We start from the raw sequence: 19,773 nt of genomic DNA, 5'->3' as shown, positions 1-19,773 counted from the left end.
TCAATCGCGTGTCTAACAGCCAAGTGTGTGTTCTATGATGCTGTATTGCTTCTTCTCTCCGTCAATCGCGCTACCTCTATCCCAGCTGCAGTAGTCCATCTAGGGTTGATGAAACTGATAGGAAGCTCAGTCAAACCAATATGACTAGCCACCCTCATGACATGGCAGCAGTGTATTCCATCGCGAGCCATCTTAGAGCACGAGCATCTGTACACATCGTCATCAGAGGAAACAGTAACCACATATATTAATCTGGGGAACTCTGCATTTCTATAGTTTGCCACCCTAATAACTCTGTACAATCTCTTCTCTTCCACAACTTCAACGTTGTAAGCAGTACCCTTCCTTAGCTCTTCAGCAAACTTGCCGTATATTGGGTCTGTGTAGATTTTCATTGCTTCCCTTTCAAGAGGATTGAATCCCCAATTCACAGACTCCTTGAACTCACTTTTCTCTCTTAGGCGATCTAGGTCGGACTGTTTTTTTTCTTGTATTATGATATACTCCTTGAAGAATGTTGCAATCGAGTCCTTCCTTTTTTACATAGTGTTTGAATAAGGAGTTTGTGCTCTCACTTCTCCCCGTCGATGAAGTGAATGGGAAGAATCTGTCTTTGAAATATGCTGGGACCCACTGAGCTCTGATGTCATATATCCTGTCCAGGTGTGGCTCTCCCAAAGCATTGTGACGCTCCAGTAGATCATGCCAGCTATTTTCGAATTCCTCTGGAGTAAATGAGTTCCTTATAACCGCTATTAGTTCTACCTTCGAGTCCCTCTTCTTTGCGAAGAATAGGGACAACTTGTCATCCAGGTTCTTGCCGATGTGAAAGTTGCGTAAACGGTGCCTTGTGTAAGGTAATGCTTCGAGATATTGCAATCCTCATTGCAACGTCTTGATCTGTTATTATAGTTTACGGGTGCTTGTTGTCCATAGCAGACTGGTATTCCTCAAACAGCCACTTGAAAGTGTGTGCACTCTCATCCTCCAGCAGTCCTACTCCAAACACGACTGTTTTGCCATAGTTATCAACCCCTAATATTGGAGCAAATGGCATCCCATACTGGTTGGTTGAAAATGTTGTATCAAATGATACAAATTGACCAAACTTTGAGTAGTTTGCCCTCCCTATTTGGTCTGTCCAAAATATACTTTTCACTCTATTATCGCTGTCAACATCAAGTGAATGTGTGAATCCAGGCATCTTTTCACGTGCTTCCTTGAATAGTAGCAACAACTCTTCAATGTCCCTGTTCTTAATTTTTTTTCTTTCTTTTGCTAGCTCGTTCTCTAGGTTTTTTGTATCAAATGGAACTGCCCTGAAGCTTCCCCTTGTTTTCCTGAATATTTTCATTATGTTCCTGGGTGGAACTCTTGTTTCTTGTAGGATGTGGATCAGAGTCTTGTCTGATGCAGACATTGACCTGTGACACTTCATGAACCTTACTATCCACTCTGACGGAGCTAGGTTGTGGTTATGTTCTAGTCTTACGTTACTTATTGACCACTTTCCTCTGTATTCCTTCACAAACATTCTGACTTTGCATTTTGTCTGCACAATCCTGGAAGTCCGTCTCTCTGTACGAGTGCACCGTCAACGTATGTATCGTCACGGCTTTGTTGCATGAGAATGTCTGTCTTGTTATTTCATTGGTTTTTCTAGACTGCGTAGGAGGTGTCCTTTTTATTGCAAATCCAACCCTTCTTGCGTACAATGCAAAGAAGAAGAATGCATCATCTTTTGAATCGAATTCCATCCCAAGCTGTGGGAGTAGATGCCTGCTGATATCTCTTGCATTGTTGGATACTTCTTGTTTGCAAACATTCTGTCCATTTCAAGCTCTTCGAAAGATCGGTTCCTCTGGATTCAGCACGACTCAAGAGTTTCTTCATATTTTTCATCTTCTTTGTTCCCATGCTCATCACCATTTGAATAATCAGCATTGTCACCGGTGGGCATGCATTCTCACCGACAAATGATGCACCATCTCGCATGCAATTACGGGATGTTGCTATCAGCCATATCCTTCGTTGTCTTCGTTCTCGAATTTGAGCACCTGGTTTTCACATAGATGCATCATAGTTTTTGGGGTATCAGCTATGGTGTTTTGTTAATGTCTCCCAAATAAACTCAATGTTTTTACTTTATTTTTGTTTGTAAATTTTGTTACGTGAAGCAATTTGACATGTTACCTCATTTAAATCGAAGTCCTTGCATTTTTGTTTGCTCGCCCTTGTGATGTTTGATGACGTATGTCCTTCCGCTTCCGAGTTTTGCTTGTGCATGTAAAAACTTTCTTCAATCGCTTGTAGCTCGCTAAGCTTTCGAGCTCAGCTCTCTCTTTCCTTCTCTGAAGAAATGCCTCGTAATGTGTAACAAAGACTTTTATTAGTTTTTCTTTTTGAGGATATGAACAAATCCCATCTCTATAGTCTGCAGAGGTTCATTACATGCAAATTTATCTACCATCCTCAAGCCTTTGTATCGGTGTCTTCCCTGTCATAGATCCAAATATACTTTCTGCAGCAGTTGTTCCATCCTCCTGTTGTGTTTTTCCCGGCTCATTCGCTTTTGTTGTATCCATCTGCAAAAGAAATTATTCTTGTATCAGAGTTACTCTTTCTGTTTTACATTTGTTAGTCATAGTCACATGTTTATGTATATGAGTTTAAATCAATTTTTTTTTCATATCTGCCTTTTTCAGATAATGGAGGATTTAACTTTTTTGTGTGCAAGTCAATAAGAGTCTGTGGAGCTATGGACAAAGAATTATGGACAGATGATACACAGTGTTACCATTTTTGTTCTACGTGTGCTGTGTAACTTTTAGTACACAGGAGGATGTTAACAGAGTTTTTCTTAATTCTGTCTCTTTTTTTTATTTTTTTTTCTCTTTGAGCTGTGTAAAGTGATCAATGTTCTGTAAGTTTCTCTATGTGATGTACATTGTACGTTTTTTCCCATGTAATATTCTACTATGCTGAACCTTTTCTATATTTTTCTATTATGGTAAATGAAGGTAATGTACATATGATTTTCTAGGTTTTCTAGATGAAAAATGCATGTGCTAGTTGAATTAAGTACTAACCTTTCCTTTTTATACCGTATGCTGGTGGGTGAATTTCCTCTCTCAGATCAAGGACTCATCCCGTAAACCACTTGGATGATTTTGTCTATAACCTGAGCACCCTAAATCTCTCTCTCTAGAAGTTCTTCGTGAAATTTGTATTTTTCGACCGTGGGGGGTAGAAGTTCTTTCGTGGCTGGGTTTAAGAAAAAGGATGATTCTCAGATTTCGTCCGTCTGGTCCACTTGCTCCATTGCTTTTTGATGTGCACCAGGCGGAAGCTTTTTTGTTTGGTTGAGGAGAGAGATGGTGGCGATGGTTGGTGGCGGAGGAGATGGATCTGTCCCCGATCAGATCCTGGGGAAGAAGGAGTTTATCTCCTTTTTTTTCGGTTTTTACTGATGAGGTTTTGATTATTGTGTACGTGACCCTGTTTCTTATCTTCCTCTATCTTTCATTTCTATCCTTGTGTGTGTACATGTCCACCTGTTCCGTGGGTATTTTTTATACTTTATTTTTTCGAGGGGTTTTTTGTCAATAGGTAGATCCTACCTAACCCGACGGTCTCGTTTTTGTCTGGAGTTCGAGCTGTCCCCTTTCCTCTTTCATTCTCTTTCCTCTCCCGACCATTCTCCATCAATCTCGTATATTTTCCTCCAAGAAGGCGCTAGGCGTGTACGGAGGAGAAACCATGGGCAGATCCATCTAGGTCGTGTTTTCAGATCTGTGTTTTTTTTGTCCTGCCCTTTGTTTCCTTTTCAATTTCTTCATACCTATACGTTTCTTCCAGCTCGTACGATCGCTGGTTTTCGTACCTCTTTTTCTTTGGCTTTTTCATCTTTTGCAGATCCAATGATTTTTTGTTCCGCTTATCTTATGATGATTCGTCTATACTCCCCTGTACCTTTTTTCCGGAATGATTTTTTGTTTTCCTCCAGGATTTTTTGTTTGGTTTTCTGTTCATATTGCTCTTCTTCTCTCAGCATTTCTTTTATTCGAATGACTGAAATATCAATTGTGTTAATCAAGGTACACCAACTTCTTTGTTTTTGCAGGGTATGGAGATTAATCTTTCAAACTAGCAATCCTTCTTCTTATATTTTTTCTTCCATCTGCAAGCCATGGATGGGAATGATGCAGCAACGGTATAACATGATTTTGTTGTGTTTGTCTCTTTTTTCTTTTTGTGTTTATCTGTTTTGTGTATGTCCCAAATTATATATGTTTTGCTTTTCTGGTTGATCATTTATTAAATTTTTGTGTGCCTAGATCATAGTTGATGTTCATCAACCTGTAACGACTATTCGATGCCATGTGTACAAGGTAGTGTGAAAGTGCTGTCATTTGATGGATTGTTTGTGTTCATTATACGGCGTTTTATCTGTGCGTAGAAGGTGTCGACATGAAGTGTACTGTCTCTTTGTCTCACTGGGGTAGTACTGGTTTTGTATTGAAGAATATCTTTTACGGATTGTTCACTATTTACTGGGTATATGCTTTTCATTTCTTTTTTTTTAATTTTGTGTGTGCTTGTTCCTCTTTTATAGAAAAATAAAGCACACAACATCGAATACTACATGTTCACATTACATTGTTAATAGTTGTTGTGACCTACTTTTTTGGTATGTTAAGACTACATACTTGCTGTTCATCAACATGTACCGACTATTCGATTATTTATTTTTTTAATCATGTAATTTGCAATTATCAGGGCTTTAGGACCAAGCTCTCGCTTCCTAAGTTTCTTGGAGTGACTAGACGGTTGACAGCTACTCAGAAAAAGCTTGTTGCTGATATTGGTCTTGAGCAACTGCTCTATGTGACCTGTGATTACCTTCCTAGGAGTCTCATCGCTTACCTGGTAGCTAACTTCGATTCGCAGACTAGGTTGCTCTCTCTACCTAATGGTCCTCCTGTCAAATTCAGTGCCTATTGTATCAACAAAGTTCTCGGCACACCCATCAGAGGTTTGCTGATTGGTAGGAAAGTCGATCCTCATTTAAGGGCAGCTATTGGTGATTTGACCAACTGCAAAGGACATTACCCTACCATTTCCGAGCTGGATAAAATTTTGACAAGTGAATTGGATGGAGACACTTTCAAAATTGTTTTCACTTTGTATGCCATGACCGCTTTTCTCTGTCCTTCTAGCGATGACGCTGTGAGTCCTGATTACTTACACATCGTGGAGAATCCTTCTGTGATATCTTCTTTCGACTTCTCAAGTGCTGTACTCCAAAAGCTCATTTCTTCCATCGAAGCTTATAATGGAGGTACAACTTCGGTCTTAGGAGGGAACCTGTTTTGCTTAATGGTACGTAATGTTCATACCATGGTAGAATTCTCCAAAAGGGGGAAAAGTCTGTATTTTAACATCTTTTCTGCTTTTTGTGTTGTCATAGGCTGTGTACTTTGAGTTTCTTGACACTGAGGTGATTCTGCCACACTTGAAGTGCAATGTTCCTCGAATATCAATATGGTCTTCTTCTTTGGTTTCGGAAATCGAGATGCTAGATTGTGTTTGCAAAGACAAAGCAATATTCGGTAGCTTGCCTGTATGTTTTCCTTTTTCCAGACTTAGTTTATTTCGTACAAATTTCATTTTTCTCACACAATTATCCTTCAAACATTGTTGTTTTTCTTCTCTTATTCATTCAGACGAAAGATGTTGCAAGGACCCCTTTTGGAAATTCACTTAATGAAAGTCAAACCATTGAGAGTAATTCATATGAAGACCTTCTACAATTTGTCTTGTCAACAACACCTTTGGAGTCGCATGAAGAGGTATGTATGCTTCTAAGATAATTATAATTCTGTGATAGCACCAACTGCTTTTGAAGAATTCTACCCTGGTCGGGGGGGGGGGTGGGGGGGTCTTTTTTTTGGGAGGATGGTGTTTTTCTGGGAGGGAGTTGACATGTTCACGTTTTTTTACAGTTTTGGTACGCGACTGGGTTGATAATTTCACGTTTTTACATTTGATAAATAACTTTTCGTGGGATTGATACATAACTGGTCAGGGGGTTGATAAATACACTTTTTTCACGAAAAGCGACAGGGTTGATAAATTGACGTTATTACACTTGATAAATAACTTATATGGCGTTTGATACATAACTGGGCAGGTGGTTCTTAAATACACTTTTTTCACAGGCAGGCTACTGGGTTGATAAGTCCACCCTTTTACATTTGATAAATAACTGATCGTGGGGTTGATACATACCTGCTCAGGTGGTTGATAAATACACTTTATTTTTGCCAGGGGTAGGCTACTTGGTTGATAAATTCACCTATCTACATTTGATAAATAACTGATCGATGGGTTGATACATAACTGGTCAAAGGGTTGATAAATACACTTTTTCTAAGTCTGTTGTTCAATAGTTCTTTTTTATACTAGTTGCATTTTTTATTTATTAATGTGTCTTTTGTTTTTATTTTTGTTTTGTTCATAAAGGTTAAGGCACAAGTCGCTTTGTTAATAAGCAAAATGCAGAAAGACATAATGGACTCCATACAACCAGTAATTGTCAAGAATGTCATGAGTTTTCTTAGGATGACTTCAGTTAGTTCATCCTTGTTGAATACTGATGAGAAGCATAAATGTCAGAGTGGACCTGTGTGTTTCAAAGTACCTTCGCATGGTTCTACTGTTTGCCAAAGTCCATTAGTTCAGTCGGACACTATGTGTATTCCTGGGCATGCAGCAGCATTAAAATTTTCTGATCCTCTGACTATGTCTGATGTGGACTGTGAAATAGAACATGTCTGCAATGATGGGTGCTTGTTACCAGTTCCTGACGATGATACGCTTGAGAGATTGAATAAAAAAGCTATGAAGGATGGTCAGGTTCCTGATATCGGCTCCATTATTTCTGCTATGGAATCTCTTCAATACCCAAGCGGTCTAGGTGAACTCACCTGTAACTTTGAGTTGTTGGAGCAGATGATCCCGCCCAAGCCTGACTTCACTCAGTTTTATGATTCTGCATCACCAGGAGTTGACATGCTTCAGTATGTTATAGATCAAGCTGCAGAAGAGAGGAAACTTATGGATGCAAGGGAATTGCAGTCATAGCTGTTGTTTGAAAAAGTTCACTTCTCTGTCGATTTGGACAGTGTCAGCAGTTTCAGGAGACCCAATGGCGCAGGGTACTCTTGCAATGAAATATTATCCTCCAACAAAAGAAATGCAATGATTTCAAGCAATGATTTTGGTTCTGAATCTGCTTGCTTGATAAAGAGGCCAAGGATGTTTGGAATTAAAGAAGAAGCTGCAGTTCAGAGCATTGATCCTGGTGGTATAGATAATACAAAGGAAACTCGTTTTAATGATGGAGAGACATCCTTTATATCTCCCATCAACTGTACCATATCGCACAGACATGTTCAAGCTCATGAGACCTCATATTCATGGGATGAAAGTGAGTTTGACAGGGAGTTATTAAGAACAACACTTCAAGCAGAGGCTGAGCACGAATCGAAGCTACGTTCGACGCAGTTTCCAAGTTATGAAAATCAAGCATTCAATGTTACAGAGATCAGCCCAAACAAGGTCATATCAAAGTTCAATTCTACATTGGTTGAACAAGATGTTTTCAAGGACATTGTGCACAGAGTCCCCAAAACTGCAAAAGCAAAGACGTAAGTTGATCTCCCATTGATCATTTTTTAATCGGCAGTACTTGTTTTTTATACTGTCCATCCTTTTTTTATGTGTTTGTGTTCACTGTCTTTATTTTGTTTTTGTGTTTCGTTGTTTCTTTTTTGGCAGTGTCAATATTGTGCGAATGGGTAGTACTTGGGCCGAGCACCGTGTTTTTGCTCTTAGTATGCAAGTGTATGGTAATGTGAACAAATACGTTATCAACATGTTGGGAAAGTCAGTCATTGTTGAGGATACTGAGAAGCGTTCACTGAAACTTTTACCTGAAGACCATTGGAAACGATATTTCATCCCTTTTGATGAATCTGTAAGCTTCTTTTCTTTTTCATCTCTCTCTCTCTCTATATATATATATATATATGCTTCTGATACATATAGGTTGGACTTTTTTTTCATAAACCTGTATTGATGTTTTCATTATCAATATGTAGGCTCTGTTTGCAAAACCTTATGAGAACCCTGGAACCCTGTCTAGACTCATATCACATGAAATGATTGGTTTTAAGCTCGATTCAATGGATCTGATATGTTTTTTATAAACTTTTATATGTGTTCTGAAATAATGGCTTTATAACCCTCTTTTTATTTTGCCTTATTGTTTTTCAGCAGCTTTTGAAACTTTTTATCTATCAGATGATGTTGTATTTTATCTTCTCACACTTATTATTGTCCTTTCCTTGTTATGCCTTTTTTTTATCGTAGGTGCATGTTCCGTTGATGACATCTGGGTTCTACTACCTTCTTCTTATCAACTTTAGGTTAAAGTTGTTTGAAGTGTTATACCCTAACACAAAATTCAATCTTGTGTCTGAGCACGTCGAGGTTGCAATTAAGAATTTTAAAATGGGATTCAATTTATCGTACAAGCACTCATTGATCAAAGTTGATGGCATGCAAACAATTTACAGGAGTGTATGTTCTTCTGACAAAGAGTATGTCACAAGTTTCCTATATCTGTTTCCACATGTTCTATATGTTTTTTATGGATATTTTTTTTGTGCTATTTGTTTTTTCTGTTATGTATATAAGCAATCTTGAACCTTGCAGTTTTTTGTTTGTTTTATATATGTTTGTATTTTTTGATTAAAAGTTATCAGGGGTATTGTTATGTAGTTACCATTGGTTTTGATAGTATGTTACCAGGTCATTCATTATATAGTTACCAATGGGTGGGGGAGGGGTGGTGGTGCAAGTTATGATTCTGTATAGCTTTTCCGTTTTTTATAGGTTATTGTTTTTTTCAGTGTTCTCAAATTATGTTGTTTTTAAGAAGGTGTCAGGCCATTTTTTATTGTGTCGTTACGAGGGCTTTTGTTTCCTTTTCTTTTATGTATCCTAATGCCATACAAGTTCTACTGTAACTTTTTATCCTTTCTTTTTTATGTATTTTTTCAGTTGTGACAGTGGTGTGTTCATCATGGAATTAATAAGAAATCAGAAGGGAGGAAACAAACTCTGTTTTGAACCAGTATGTTTTTCTCTTTTGTTCATTTCCTTTTTCATTTCTTTTTTGTTACCGATGAATGAAATATATTTGTTAAAATGTTTATTTAATATATGTATTCTTTATTGTCTTTTTTAGAACCATGCAAAACCATTGCGTGAAAGTCTTACTTACTATATGGTTGCTCATCCTTTCAATGAGAAGATGCCACTGGAAACAAAAGAAATCCTTAGGAAGCATGTACGTTTTTTCACATTTTTGATTTATCTTTTTTCCTGAATTTTTTAATCTTTTTTATTGATCAATCTATTGATCAGTATTTATTTTTCTTTTTTTTTGCCATGCATTTCATGATACAGGGAATCCCATTTGACCACCAGGTTTGTATTTCTTAAATCTAGATTTTATATGGCTTTTTTTCCCATATCATTTTTTGTTTTTGTGGTTTGTTTTTTGCACACAATTGACTGTACTTCTTTTTTTTCAGACACCAGGTTACTATCCCTGGATGCACGAGCAAAACAAGCTTGTTAATGGTGAATATCACATAGTCCTTTTTGTCATATCTTCATTTTTTCTTATCTGTTTTGTTCATATTTTTGCAATTAAATTTTTATTTATTTTTTGCATGATATGAGTTGGCTGTCTTTTTTTTTGAATGCAGATGATACTGACTCCATTGAAGAAATGCTTATTTTCTGATCCTTTTCCATGTTATGAGTGTCCGATTTGTTGTGAAGAAGAGATGAGATGTGACCGATAACATGTAGTGTAGACAATTTTTTTTTTATCAATCATTTTATGTTTCTTCTTATTTTTTAAAATAATTGACTAGTTATTCTTCTAGTTTTTGTGGAAGTGTAATGACTTTTAAATGTCGACATATCCATCCGGGGTTGGAATGTGAGTGAGAACCTTGTGTTTGTCAAATAATAATCGCAACTTATTCCTCTTATTTCATTCTTTTTTGGGGGGTTCGCACTGTGCTTGGCCCATCGTGGCCCAGTAATTAAACTCCTTTTTTATCTAGTCTTTTTTTGTTACTGGGCCGTCTCTTCAGGTCCAGTCCAGTAAACAACTTCTATAAGTATTCCTGGTCTGGAACCGACGGAGCCCCCACATCTACAGTTTCCGCATTTACAGTTCTTCTCGCCCGAGAAGTGGGAGGGGCGGTTCAGAGCAAGCGGATAGAACGGTGGTGTAAGTTCAATCTGAAATCTTCCGCCGTCATCTCTCTTTTCGATCTATATTTCTTCTCACTTTTCTTTTTTTCGCATTACTGTCTAGTTGCTTTGTAGCATTTTCTCAAGTTTCTATGGTGTTTTTCTTGCTGGAAAAACCAATCTATGTCTCTTTTTGGTGTTCTTTTTTGTGGAATCTGAGTTCTCTCTGTAGCTTTTTTTGTTGTCTTTCATCCGGATCTCATCCTAATGGTCTTTTTCCTTCTAATATATTCTACTTTTTAATCGACTATCTGATGTATCTTAGATTTTTTTATTTTCGCAGGTGAACAGTAAGTGCGAACAAAAGGGGGGTTTTCTTTTCTGGAGGTTGTTGCTGTTCAAGTTTTTTTGGTGGAGATCTGCTTCTTTGTTCCTCGGTGGTGAGCACTTTCCCCTTTTTTTTTTATGTATTTGTATTACCTTTTATCTATATTTATTTTTCTTATCTGCATGTTTTCATTTAATCATTATCCTCCTGGCAGTAAGTCAAGAAATTGGGATCCAATATATTTTTTTTGTAATCTTTTTTGCGTCTGGAATCCTGGTTATGTGTCAGTAGTAAAGTAGATATCATGGTAGGTATCAACAGTTATACATTGTAGTCATCAAGGTGCTTTTTTATAGTGCTTTTTATAGATTTAACTATCTTTTTTATGTTTATGCTTTTTATTACATATCAACTTGTACCACGGGAGCCAAGAAATGTGATGCAATATATTTGTGACATGTGTCTGTAGACAGCTGGTAGTCTGTTAGCATAACTCTAGATATCATAGTAGTTATCAACATTCCTATTATGTAGTTATCAAGGTGCTTTCTATCTACTGCTCGTTCGTGTCCTTTAACTGTTAGTTTTAAACATTTTTTGATATTTTTTTTTGATTAGTGCTTTTTGTACATTTTCTAGGAGAGTGAAATTCAGTATGTCTACTTATGTGACTGAAGAGACGAGGGTTCAGGTGTCTAAGTTCCTTCTTAGTAAACTAGGACTTACTCCTGGCCCAGTTACCAATCTGTTTCTTGTCAAGAACCTTTCCTGTTTTGAGCCTGCTGGAGTCTTCAAGTGTCTCCATGTCATCAACAAGCTGGTCGGCACAGAGTTTGATTTCATAGTTAATCAAAGCCGCCAGTGTGAAGTCTTTGTTAGGTGCATGACCCCTGTTGCGTGTACGAAGCTTCACGATGTGCTTCCTTTAACCTTTAAGTTTGATGAAGCTCGCGTGAAGTTTTGCAAGGTTAGCTTCCTTGAAACACTCCCAGAAGATGAAGACATTTTCCTCAAGGAACCAGCCAAGACCTTTTCAGCCAGCATGGAGAATCGTAGTATTACTCAACAGAAGCTTCTAGGTTACCTGCTTGGGTACTACGATGTAAGCCTTGACATGGATTATGAGGAGAACATCAGAATGACGGACACCACGATGAAGATTCTCGGTGTTTCGGAGGGATCTCAAGAGGGTCTAGTTAGAGTGACCCTAAAATATCTGCTTTCACCTGAGTACATTGCCCATGCATACTCGTTGTGCAATCCCAGACTTTGTCAAGTTTGCTGTTGAATACAACTCCAAGCTTTATATGAAGTTCAAGATCCCAATGATGGCTGAGGTGATGACCAAGAGCCACTACTTTGTTGATAGATTCATGATCAAGTTCTATTTAGTCAAGACTGTCAGGAAGTGTTCATTCATGGAAGATATTGGCAGGAAATGTCCAGTATACAGTAGGCTCAAGAATGAAGACCATTTCGAAGACCATTTCGAGTCTGCTTGATTTCTTAATAGACGATATAGTGCCTTTCCCTTTCCCTAAGTGTTTTTTAGAAGCACAGTATGAACTCCATGTAATGTGGTGCTTTTGTATCAAGGCATAAAGCCTTTGATGTTTGATTTGTGTACTATATACTTTCTGTGTCTAGGTGGTTTGATGAAACTAAATATGTGGTGCTTTTTCGTCGTGTGTAATGGATGCTATTTATTTGTACTTTTTTACGTAAGTCTGTGCTGGTGATGAGTGTGTGCTGACATTTTATATGCACATGTGTGACAAATCTGAGTTTTACATGCTTTTTCTGTCTTTTTTTGTTTATTCGTTCATGAATTTTTAAATTTTTTTTTTGTCTTCTTCTCGTGCACTGAAATTTTTGTTTTATATTTTTGCCTGACATACAATATCTTCTTTTTGTTTTTTAACCTATCATTTTTGTTTTCTGTTCTTTTTTTACCAGGGTATGTCGTACATTACTAAGATGAGGAGGCCATCAGTTACTCGTCATGTTATGAGTAGGCTTGGAGAGTATCCTGGGAAAGTGCATGATCTTTACCTTTTCCGTGTGATGGATACTCGGCTTGCTGGTATATTCATTTGTCTTGCACTAGCAAAGAAGCTGCTCACTAGGGATTTTCAGTACACTGTTAATCAGGGCAGCAAAACCAAAGTGTTCATCAGGCCCAGTGGGACAGATGATAAAGCTACTCTTCTAGCCATACAGAATTTAAGTACATCTTTGAATCACTATCATATCAAGATCATCAAGATAGAAGAGCTTCACTACAAGCCGGTTTCCAAGGATTTCTCTCTAAACAAACCAAAGGTTTATATTCCCTTGTTCATATGATCATCTCTCAGTTGAAATGATGACTGAATTATCTTATCCTGTTGGTTTCTCTAGCCAAGGTGATAACATTGATGGTTTTTGCAACACAATAATGTCAGAGACGACCATGAGTCTTCTGGGTATTTCTGAAGGAGTGCAATCTGGTCTTCTCAATGTCATTGTCAAGTACTTCGTTCAACCTTCAACCATTGGGCTTGCACTTGAAGTTATCCCTACAGACTTTGAATTCAAGTATGCCATTGACCAGAATGGATCTTTTTACATGAAGTTTAAAAAGCCCGAGCAAGCTGAAGCTATTGCTAGGAGGCATTACTTCATTGGAGGCAAAATGATCAAGTTTTACTATGTGAAGACTGTCGAACAGTTGGATGAACAAGATGACACGGGCAAACTGTCTTTCCACAAGAAGCATCATACTGATGATTTCTATGTGCTTTTCTAGTCAATCTATGACTGTGTAGTCGTGCTTTCGTGTCGTTAGTCACCTGGTGCCTTTTGTTTTGTTTCTAAAAACTTGTCATGTAATAAGTAGGTAGCAAGGACTTTACATGTTTTTTTACTCTTTCAGTGATGTATTTTTGCTTTATCATATCTGCAGTCAGTATGTTTTTTTTTTCTCTTGGACACTATGATGTAATAAGTCTGTAGCAAGATATGCTATGTTATTTTTTTAACCTTTTTTTTCACTGTTTTTTTTGTCTCTCTTTTTTGTATGAGTGGTTTTATTGTTCTTCATTTGTATCCTTTTTCATCTGTCTTTTTTTTTGTCATTTTGCCCCTGATTTGTATTCAAATCTTCTATTTTTTTTACTGGATGTCCAAAATATTGTCTAGCTTGCCGTCATTTTTTACAAGCAGTTATGAATATATTATAATTGTTCATGACGCCGGCATCTAGTCTATATTTTTTATTCTTTTAAAATTTTACAGTGGTTTTCTTTTAAATGGTTTTTCCATAGGTGGACAGATAAAATGGTTCTCTTTTTTGTAATGCATCGGTACTCATACTCTTAGTTTGTAATAGCTATCGAGCGTGACTGTATGTAGTTACCAACGTTGGTCTAATGTATTTACCGACACTTGGCATTACAGACATTTCTTTTTTGCACGTCCTCTTTTTTATTTTTTATTAGATTATAAAATAGAAATGTTGGATATTTTTTTCACTTTACTTATGCATAGCTCACTCCTTTTTATAGTGGTTGTTTATTCTCTTTTTTTTTCAGCTCAACTAAAGGAGCCAGTTAGACGCTTTTTTGTTCACTGCAATTTTTTTAATGGTACAGGTAGTGGAAGGTGAGATGACTACGCCTCAATAAATAGAGACCCCTTATCACTTCTGCATCTCTTCTCACCCTTGGCTATTCCATTCTCCCTCTTTCTAGGTCAACACATCCACATCGAGCCATTGCTCTTAGTGCTTCTTCTCCCTCAGTCCAGGCGGAAGGAATCCTCTTCTATCTATCTTTTTTTTGGTGGATCTTTTCCAAAGCTGCATCTGAACGGTAAGGCTTTTGTTTGCTCCCTTTTTCTGCCCCCCGCGCCCCCTCTGTCTGTTGACCTTTTTTGCTAAATCTAGAAAGTACCTGGACAACAACTTTTTAAATATATAACCAGATTCTGAAGATTTAACTCTATATTTAGCAGATCTACAACAATATTCCTGTAGATCTAGTTTACTTTTTTGTAATCTATGAGAGCTCGTCTTCTATTTCCCTATAGTTTTACTCACAGATGTCCCTTTTTTTCATTGCACAGGGTTTTCCTTTTGCTCTTTTCAAGATGGTCTGCAATGTATGTGGTAATCCAGATGGACCATGCAGGGCCAAAACGAGGGATTGCTCTTTTTTCATATCAGAGTTATTGGTTACCTCTGAAGTTTGGATGGTACATTTTAATACTTTATTCTTCATTTTTATACTTTGTTTTTGTGAGATTTATTTGCTGATTTCCTTTTTATCACTGCACCAATGTATTTTTTTTGTTCTACATATTTTTTGTTTTGCATGTTGTTCACTATAGTTTTTTACTTTTTGGCAGAATGTTCCATGCTATGTTAGGAACCAGATAAACATGATATGTCTTTGTGGAAGCGATATCTCTATCTCTGATGAGTCTGGAACCACTCACACTTTCAATGTAGCTATGAATGAGTCGGTAACAAGTTTTTATGGTTGGGGGTGGAAGGAATTTCTGATCACGTCCAATTCCAAACCTGATGATTTCCTTATGTTTCAAATGACCAATAACCCTGAGATACCAATTAAAGTAGGATGTTGCAAGTCAGCAACAATGTCTCGATTCGATGAGTGCAATGCAGTACGTTGAATGATTCTGATAGTGAATCAAGTGATGAAGAACCAGATCAAAGTGATTCAAGTGATGGAGAACCAGATCAAGGTTGTATGATTTTTGTTTTACCTTTTTTTTGCACATTTCTTTTACAGATGATGCAAAATGCTTAGACCTTAAACAACATTAACTTATTCATTCCTTTCTTTTATTTTTTGATTTTCTTTGTTATCAGTGTATGATCGACATAGTGTTGTTGTCATGACAAGGCCACTTGATTGGACTATGAATCTCTTGGCTAGCTGGAGAGCAATTGTTAACAGGAGAGGCATTGGTTTGGGACCATTGTTTCTGCACAAACTCACTGCCACAAACATTAACAATTCGCTGATGGTATGTATGTAATTTGTGTCTCTTTTTATATGTGTCCCTTTTTAAAATGTTTAATTTTTTTGTACTCAAGATCATGATATGAACATGCATGTTTATATATACTAAGGGTTGTTTCTTTTTTGTTGTTTGTACTGTGCAGAAAATCCCAAGCATGGTTGTCCAGGGTCTTAATCTCGAACTATCAGGTTCCGTGGTTCTATCAGCGGACAACACACCAGATGTCCTTGGACAGTTCCATCCCTCCACTGATGGTAGGATGATAATAAGTGTTCAAGCATGGGGAGAGTTTGCTGAAAAGAAGGGATTAGCAGCTGGTCAAGTGGTGATGTTTCTCTTCCATCAATATGGTGGTATCATCACACGCAGGCAGGGTGTTGTTATTACTGTTGATGTTATTTGAATATGTAATGAATCTGTGTATGTTGGAACATTGATCAAGTCCTTTATGTATCGTTTTTGAAACACCTTTGTTATCCATTTTCTATGTAACTGAACTATGTTTTGTAACTCAACTTTGTTTTTGAGATCAATGTTTCTTATGTGTTTTTCAAGTGATCTGTATGTATGTGATCCACTTTTTTTTATCACAAGCTATGATTGCAACATATTTTTTGCTATCTACCAGTATGAATCACTCATCACATATCTTTTTTTGCCATGTAATGTGTTTTTGTTACCAACCTTTTTTTTGTGTGTTTTTGTTACCTACCCCGATATTGAATTGTACTAATTTTTTCCAAAATCCTAGATTTGAAACTATTCAGCTTTCTAATTTGATTTCTTTTTTTCTTGTTTTGATGTGTTTTTGGAATTCAGGGTTCGAATAAATTTTTTGGTACTTTGAGGTGCTCGCCGGCGTTGTCGTCGCCCGAGGGGGCTCGGCGATGCGGGGCCTTATGAGGTTCTCACCGAGTTGGGCCGGACGAGGGGTGTGTAGGGGAGAAAGGCACCGAGTCGAGTTGGCTAGGAGGTTGTGGGGGTGTGCGCAAGGCATGCGGCGACGGGCGTAGGGGCGAAGTCGGTGGTGGCCGAAGAAGGGATACGGGAGAAGTTCCGGAGCGCGAGGAGGACAGAAGGGAGCTGCGAGCCGCGAGAATGGAGACAGGTGGCGGTTGTGAGAAGGACGAGGATGGAGAGATGGGTGGGGGCGATCGTGCGGCGAGGGAGATGTGCGTGGCAGACGCAAGTTTCCGAGTTTTTCTAAGGGTGAGACTATTTATCAACCCACTTATTTTTATCAACCCTCTTATTCAGTTTTCACCAATACGTTATTCAATGTTTTTTTGTCAACTTTGTTTTTCATGTCTAGCGTCTCTTACTCTCTTTTTGGGCCGTCCCTTTGTTTTTAGGCCCAGTCCAGTACAAACACTACAAAGCATGCGTCTTCTCGAATCGACGGAGACCCCACGCGTGCAGTTTCTCCCATTCTACGATTACGGTCGCTTGAGAAGTGGGAGAGGCGGTTGATACCAGGCGGATAGGACGTTGTTGCAGGTTAAATCTCAAATCTTTGCCCATCCAATCTCTTTTTCGATCTTTATTTCCTTCTTAATCTCTTTTCGCATTTCCTGTTTTAGTTGATTTTCCTAGCGTTTTTGCAAGTTCTTAGGGCTTTTTGCTGGAGGAACTAATCTATCTCTCTCTGTTCCTTTTTCTGTCGAATCTGAGTTGCCACTCAAGTAATTTCTTCATCTCTTGTTTGTTCGAATCTTATCCTAATCGACTATTCTCTTCTGCTCATCCATTTTTACATTTTGCAGGTGAACGATGAGTACGAACAGAAGGGGTTTTTCTCTCTGTAGATTTGTTCTTGTTCATCTTTTCTTTGTCGGGAGATGCTTCGTATCTAGGCGGTGAGTACTTATCCTTCTTTTTTATGTATTTTTCATTAGCTTTTATGTAGATTTTAACTTTGCAATCTTCATGTTTTTTTAGTATGCATTGTTCTTATTTCTAGGGGTAAGCCAAGAAATGAAATCCAATACTTTTTTTTGGTAATCTAATGGTCTCAAATCCATGTTATTTTACCAGCAGCAAAGTACATATAATGATAATTATCAACATTCATTCATTGTAGTCACCAAGGTACTTTTTCTTTAATAATCTGCTCATTGATGTTCTTCCCCGTCAGTTATTTGGGGTTATTTTTTAGATAAACAACAGTTATACTTGGTTATGTATGACATTTTTTTTTAACGGAAGTAAATATCTTTTTATGTTCATGTTTTTATTACACATTACTTTGCCTAGCGGCAAGCCAACAAAATGTGATCCTATATATTCTTTTTCTCCAGGGCACTCTGCAGCAAGTTATCTCCCTTTTTGCTGTTCCTTCTCATCTTTTTTTCTTTTTTTCCAGTGACCTCTTCGTGTCCCTCTCATAATGGATGAGGAAGGCAAGTTTAGCAATCCCAGCAGTGACAAGGATCAGGAAGAAGTGGTTAGCAATCAAATCAGTGATACGGATGAGGAGGTGTATGTTAGGACTGACATCACTGAAACCCGTAAGGTGTTTGCACACACGGCTGAGATTGAGGTTGTCTATACTGATGACACCCATAAAGCAGCCGAGATTATCGACATGTACGAGCAATGGCTTATGAAGGAGAAAGACAAGTTCGTGGGTCTTGACTTTGAGTATTGTGACCCAGAATATAAAGATGACTATCGTATTGCGATTGTTCAACTGTCGATGAACAATCATGTATTGGTATACCAATGGTCTAGGTATGATATTTCAACTTCCATTTATTTTTTGTTGTGTGTTTTAATCAGTGTTGAAAGCAGATTTTTTCATATCTTATATCCTTCATTTTTATGTTTTTGCAGTAGCCTGAAGTGGTGTCCAAAACTTATGGATTTCTTACGCAGCGGCGTACATTTTGCTAGTGTTGACATAAGGAATGACAAAATAGCAATCAAGCAAAGTTGGAATATTGAGATACCAGCTGAGTGCCACATTGATCTTCAAGACTTGTTCAAGCTCGATCGTGACAGGACTGGTATGGCTGACATGGCAGCCAGCCTCATAGACAGTAGCTACAAAGTAATGAAGGAGAAGTTCCCATCTATTCAGCACAAGTTCTGGGAGAAGAGTCCGCTTGATGATATTAATATTGAGTATGCAGCCAGAGATGGTTATGTTGCGTATCAACTGTATCGTACAATTCTTGCCTGCAACTATGGACAGCGGCACATGCTACCTCCGCAAGCAACACCAACAGCATTGCAACCCAGTTCAACAGGTGGCACAGAGGCTTCTTCATCGAGCATCTGCAAAGTAAAAAAAGTATTGGTTGGCACGAAGCGACCAAGTGGGGATGAAGGGTGGACACAAATTCGCATGACTGATGGGCATGAATATTGGAGTGCCGCGTCCTGGAAATTTCCCATGTATTATGAAACAAGCCCTCCTCATTATCTTGCGGGCCAGTGGGATGATTGGCAAGAGGACAAGAAGCCGAAGATAGATTGGAGTGATGATGCCCCCGCCGACACACCCGTGTTCTATGCTCCGTGAAGTGTGTATGTTCATACTAGGCTTTTTGTAAATGGGTTGAACTACTTGTCTAAAATGCAAAGTGTGTGTTTTGCACTTGAAAACATCTTCAAGGAATTTGCTGTGTGTACGTCGAAAATTCAAGTGTGTGAGTGTGTAGCTGAATAAGGGCTACTATGTTTTTGGCGTGTGATCCTTGTTACAAATGCAAACCCTGTCTCTACACCTGAACAAATCTTAAACGATTTAATACCCGTGTTCATAATGTGTTTTTATGTATGTATCTGAGATGTTTACTCTTCATCATGAAAAATGATCAACAAATATGTACCAACCCTCACATGTACTTTTTATCAACAATTGAGTTAATGTTTTACCAACCCATCTACTTTTTTGTTACCTCCTTCTTTTATTTTCTCTTTTATTTTGTTGTAGACAAAAGGTGGTCCTTTTTGTTTTTTAAGGGACCAAGGGAAACAATAATTATCTACCCATACATTCAGTATTCATCAACACATGAGTCCACGTGTTACCGACCCATTTTCATTTTTTTTAGCTGCATCTATTTTTTCTT

The 19,773-nt window shown here is 37.9% G+C and overlaps 1 protein-coding gene across 1 annotated transcript; it reads right to left on the bottom strand.

The window, feature by feature from the left end:
* Positions 1–913: 913 nt before the first annotated feature.
* LOC139835805 (protein FAR1-RELATED SEQUENCE 5-like) lies at positions 914–1,420 on the bottom strand. Its single transcript, XM_071825676.1, has one exon. The coding sequence runs from the start codon at positions 1,418–1,420 to the stop codon at positions 914–916; it is 507 nt and encodes a 168-aa protein (XP_071681777.1).
* Between the last annotated feature and the right edge of the window lie 18,353 nt (positions 1,421–19,773).

Source organism: Lolium perenne, chromosome 2 (genome assembly GCF_019359855.2).
Source record: "Lolium perenne isolate Kyuss_39 chromosome 2, Kyuss_2.0, whole genome shotgun sequence".
Classification (NCBI taxonomy): Eukaryota; Viridiplantae; Streptophyta; class Magnoliopsida; order Poales; family Poaceae; genus Lolium; species Lolium perenne.
The sequence above is the reverse complement of the archived record's forward strand: the minus strand, read 5'-3'. Positions and strand labels throughout refer to the sequence as shown.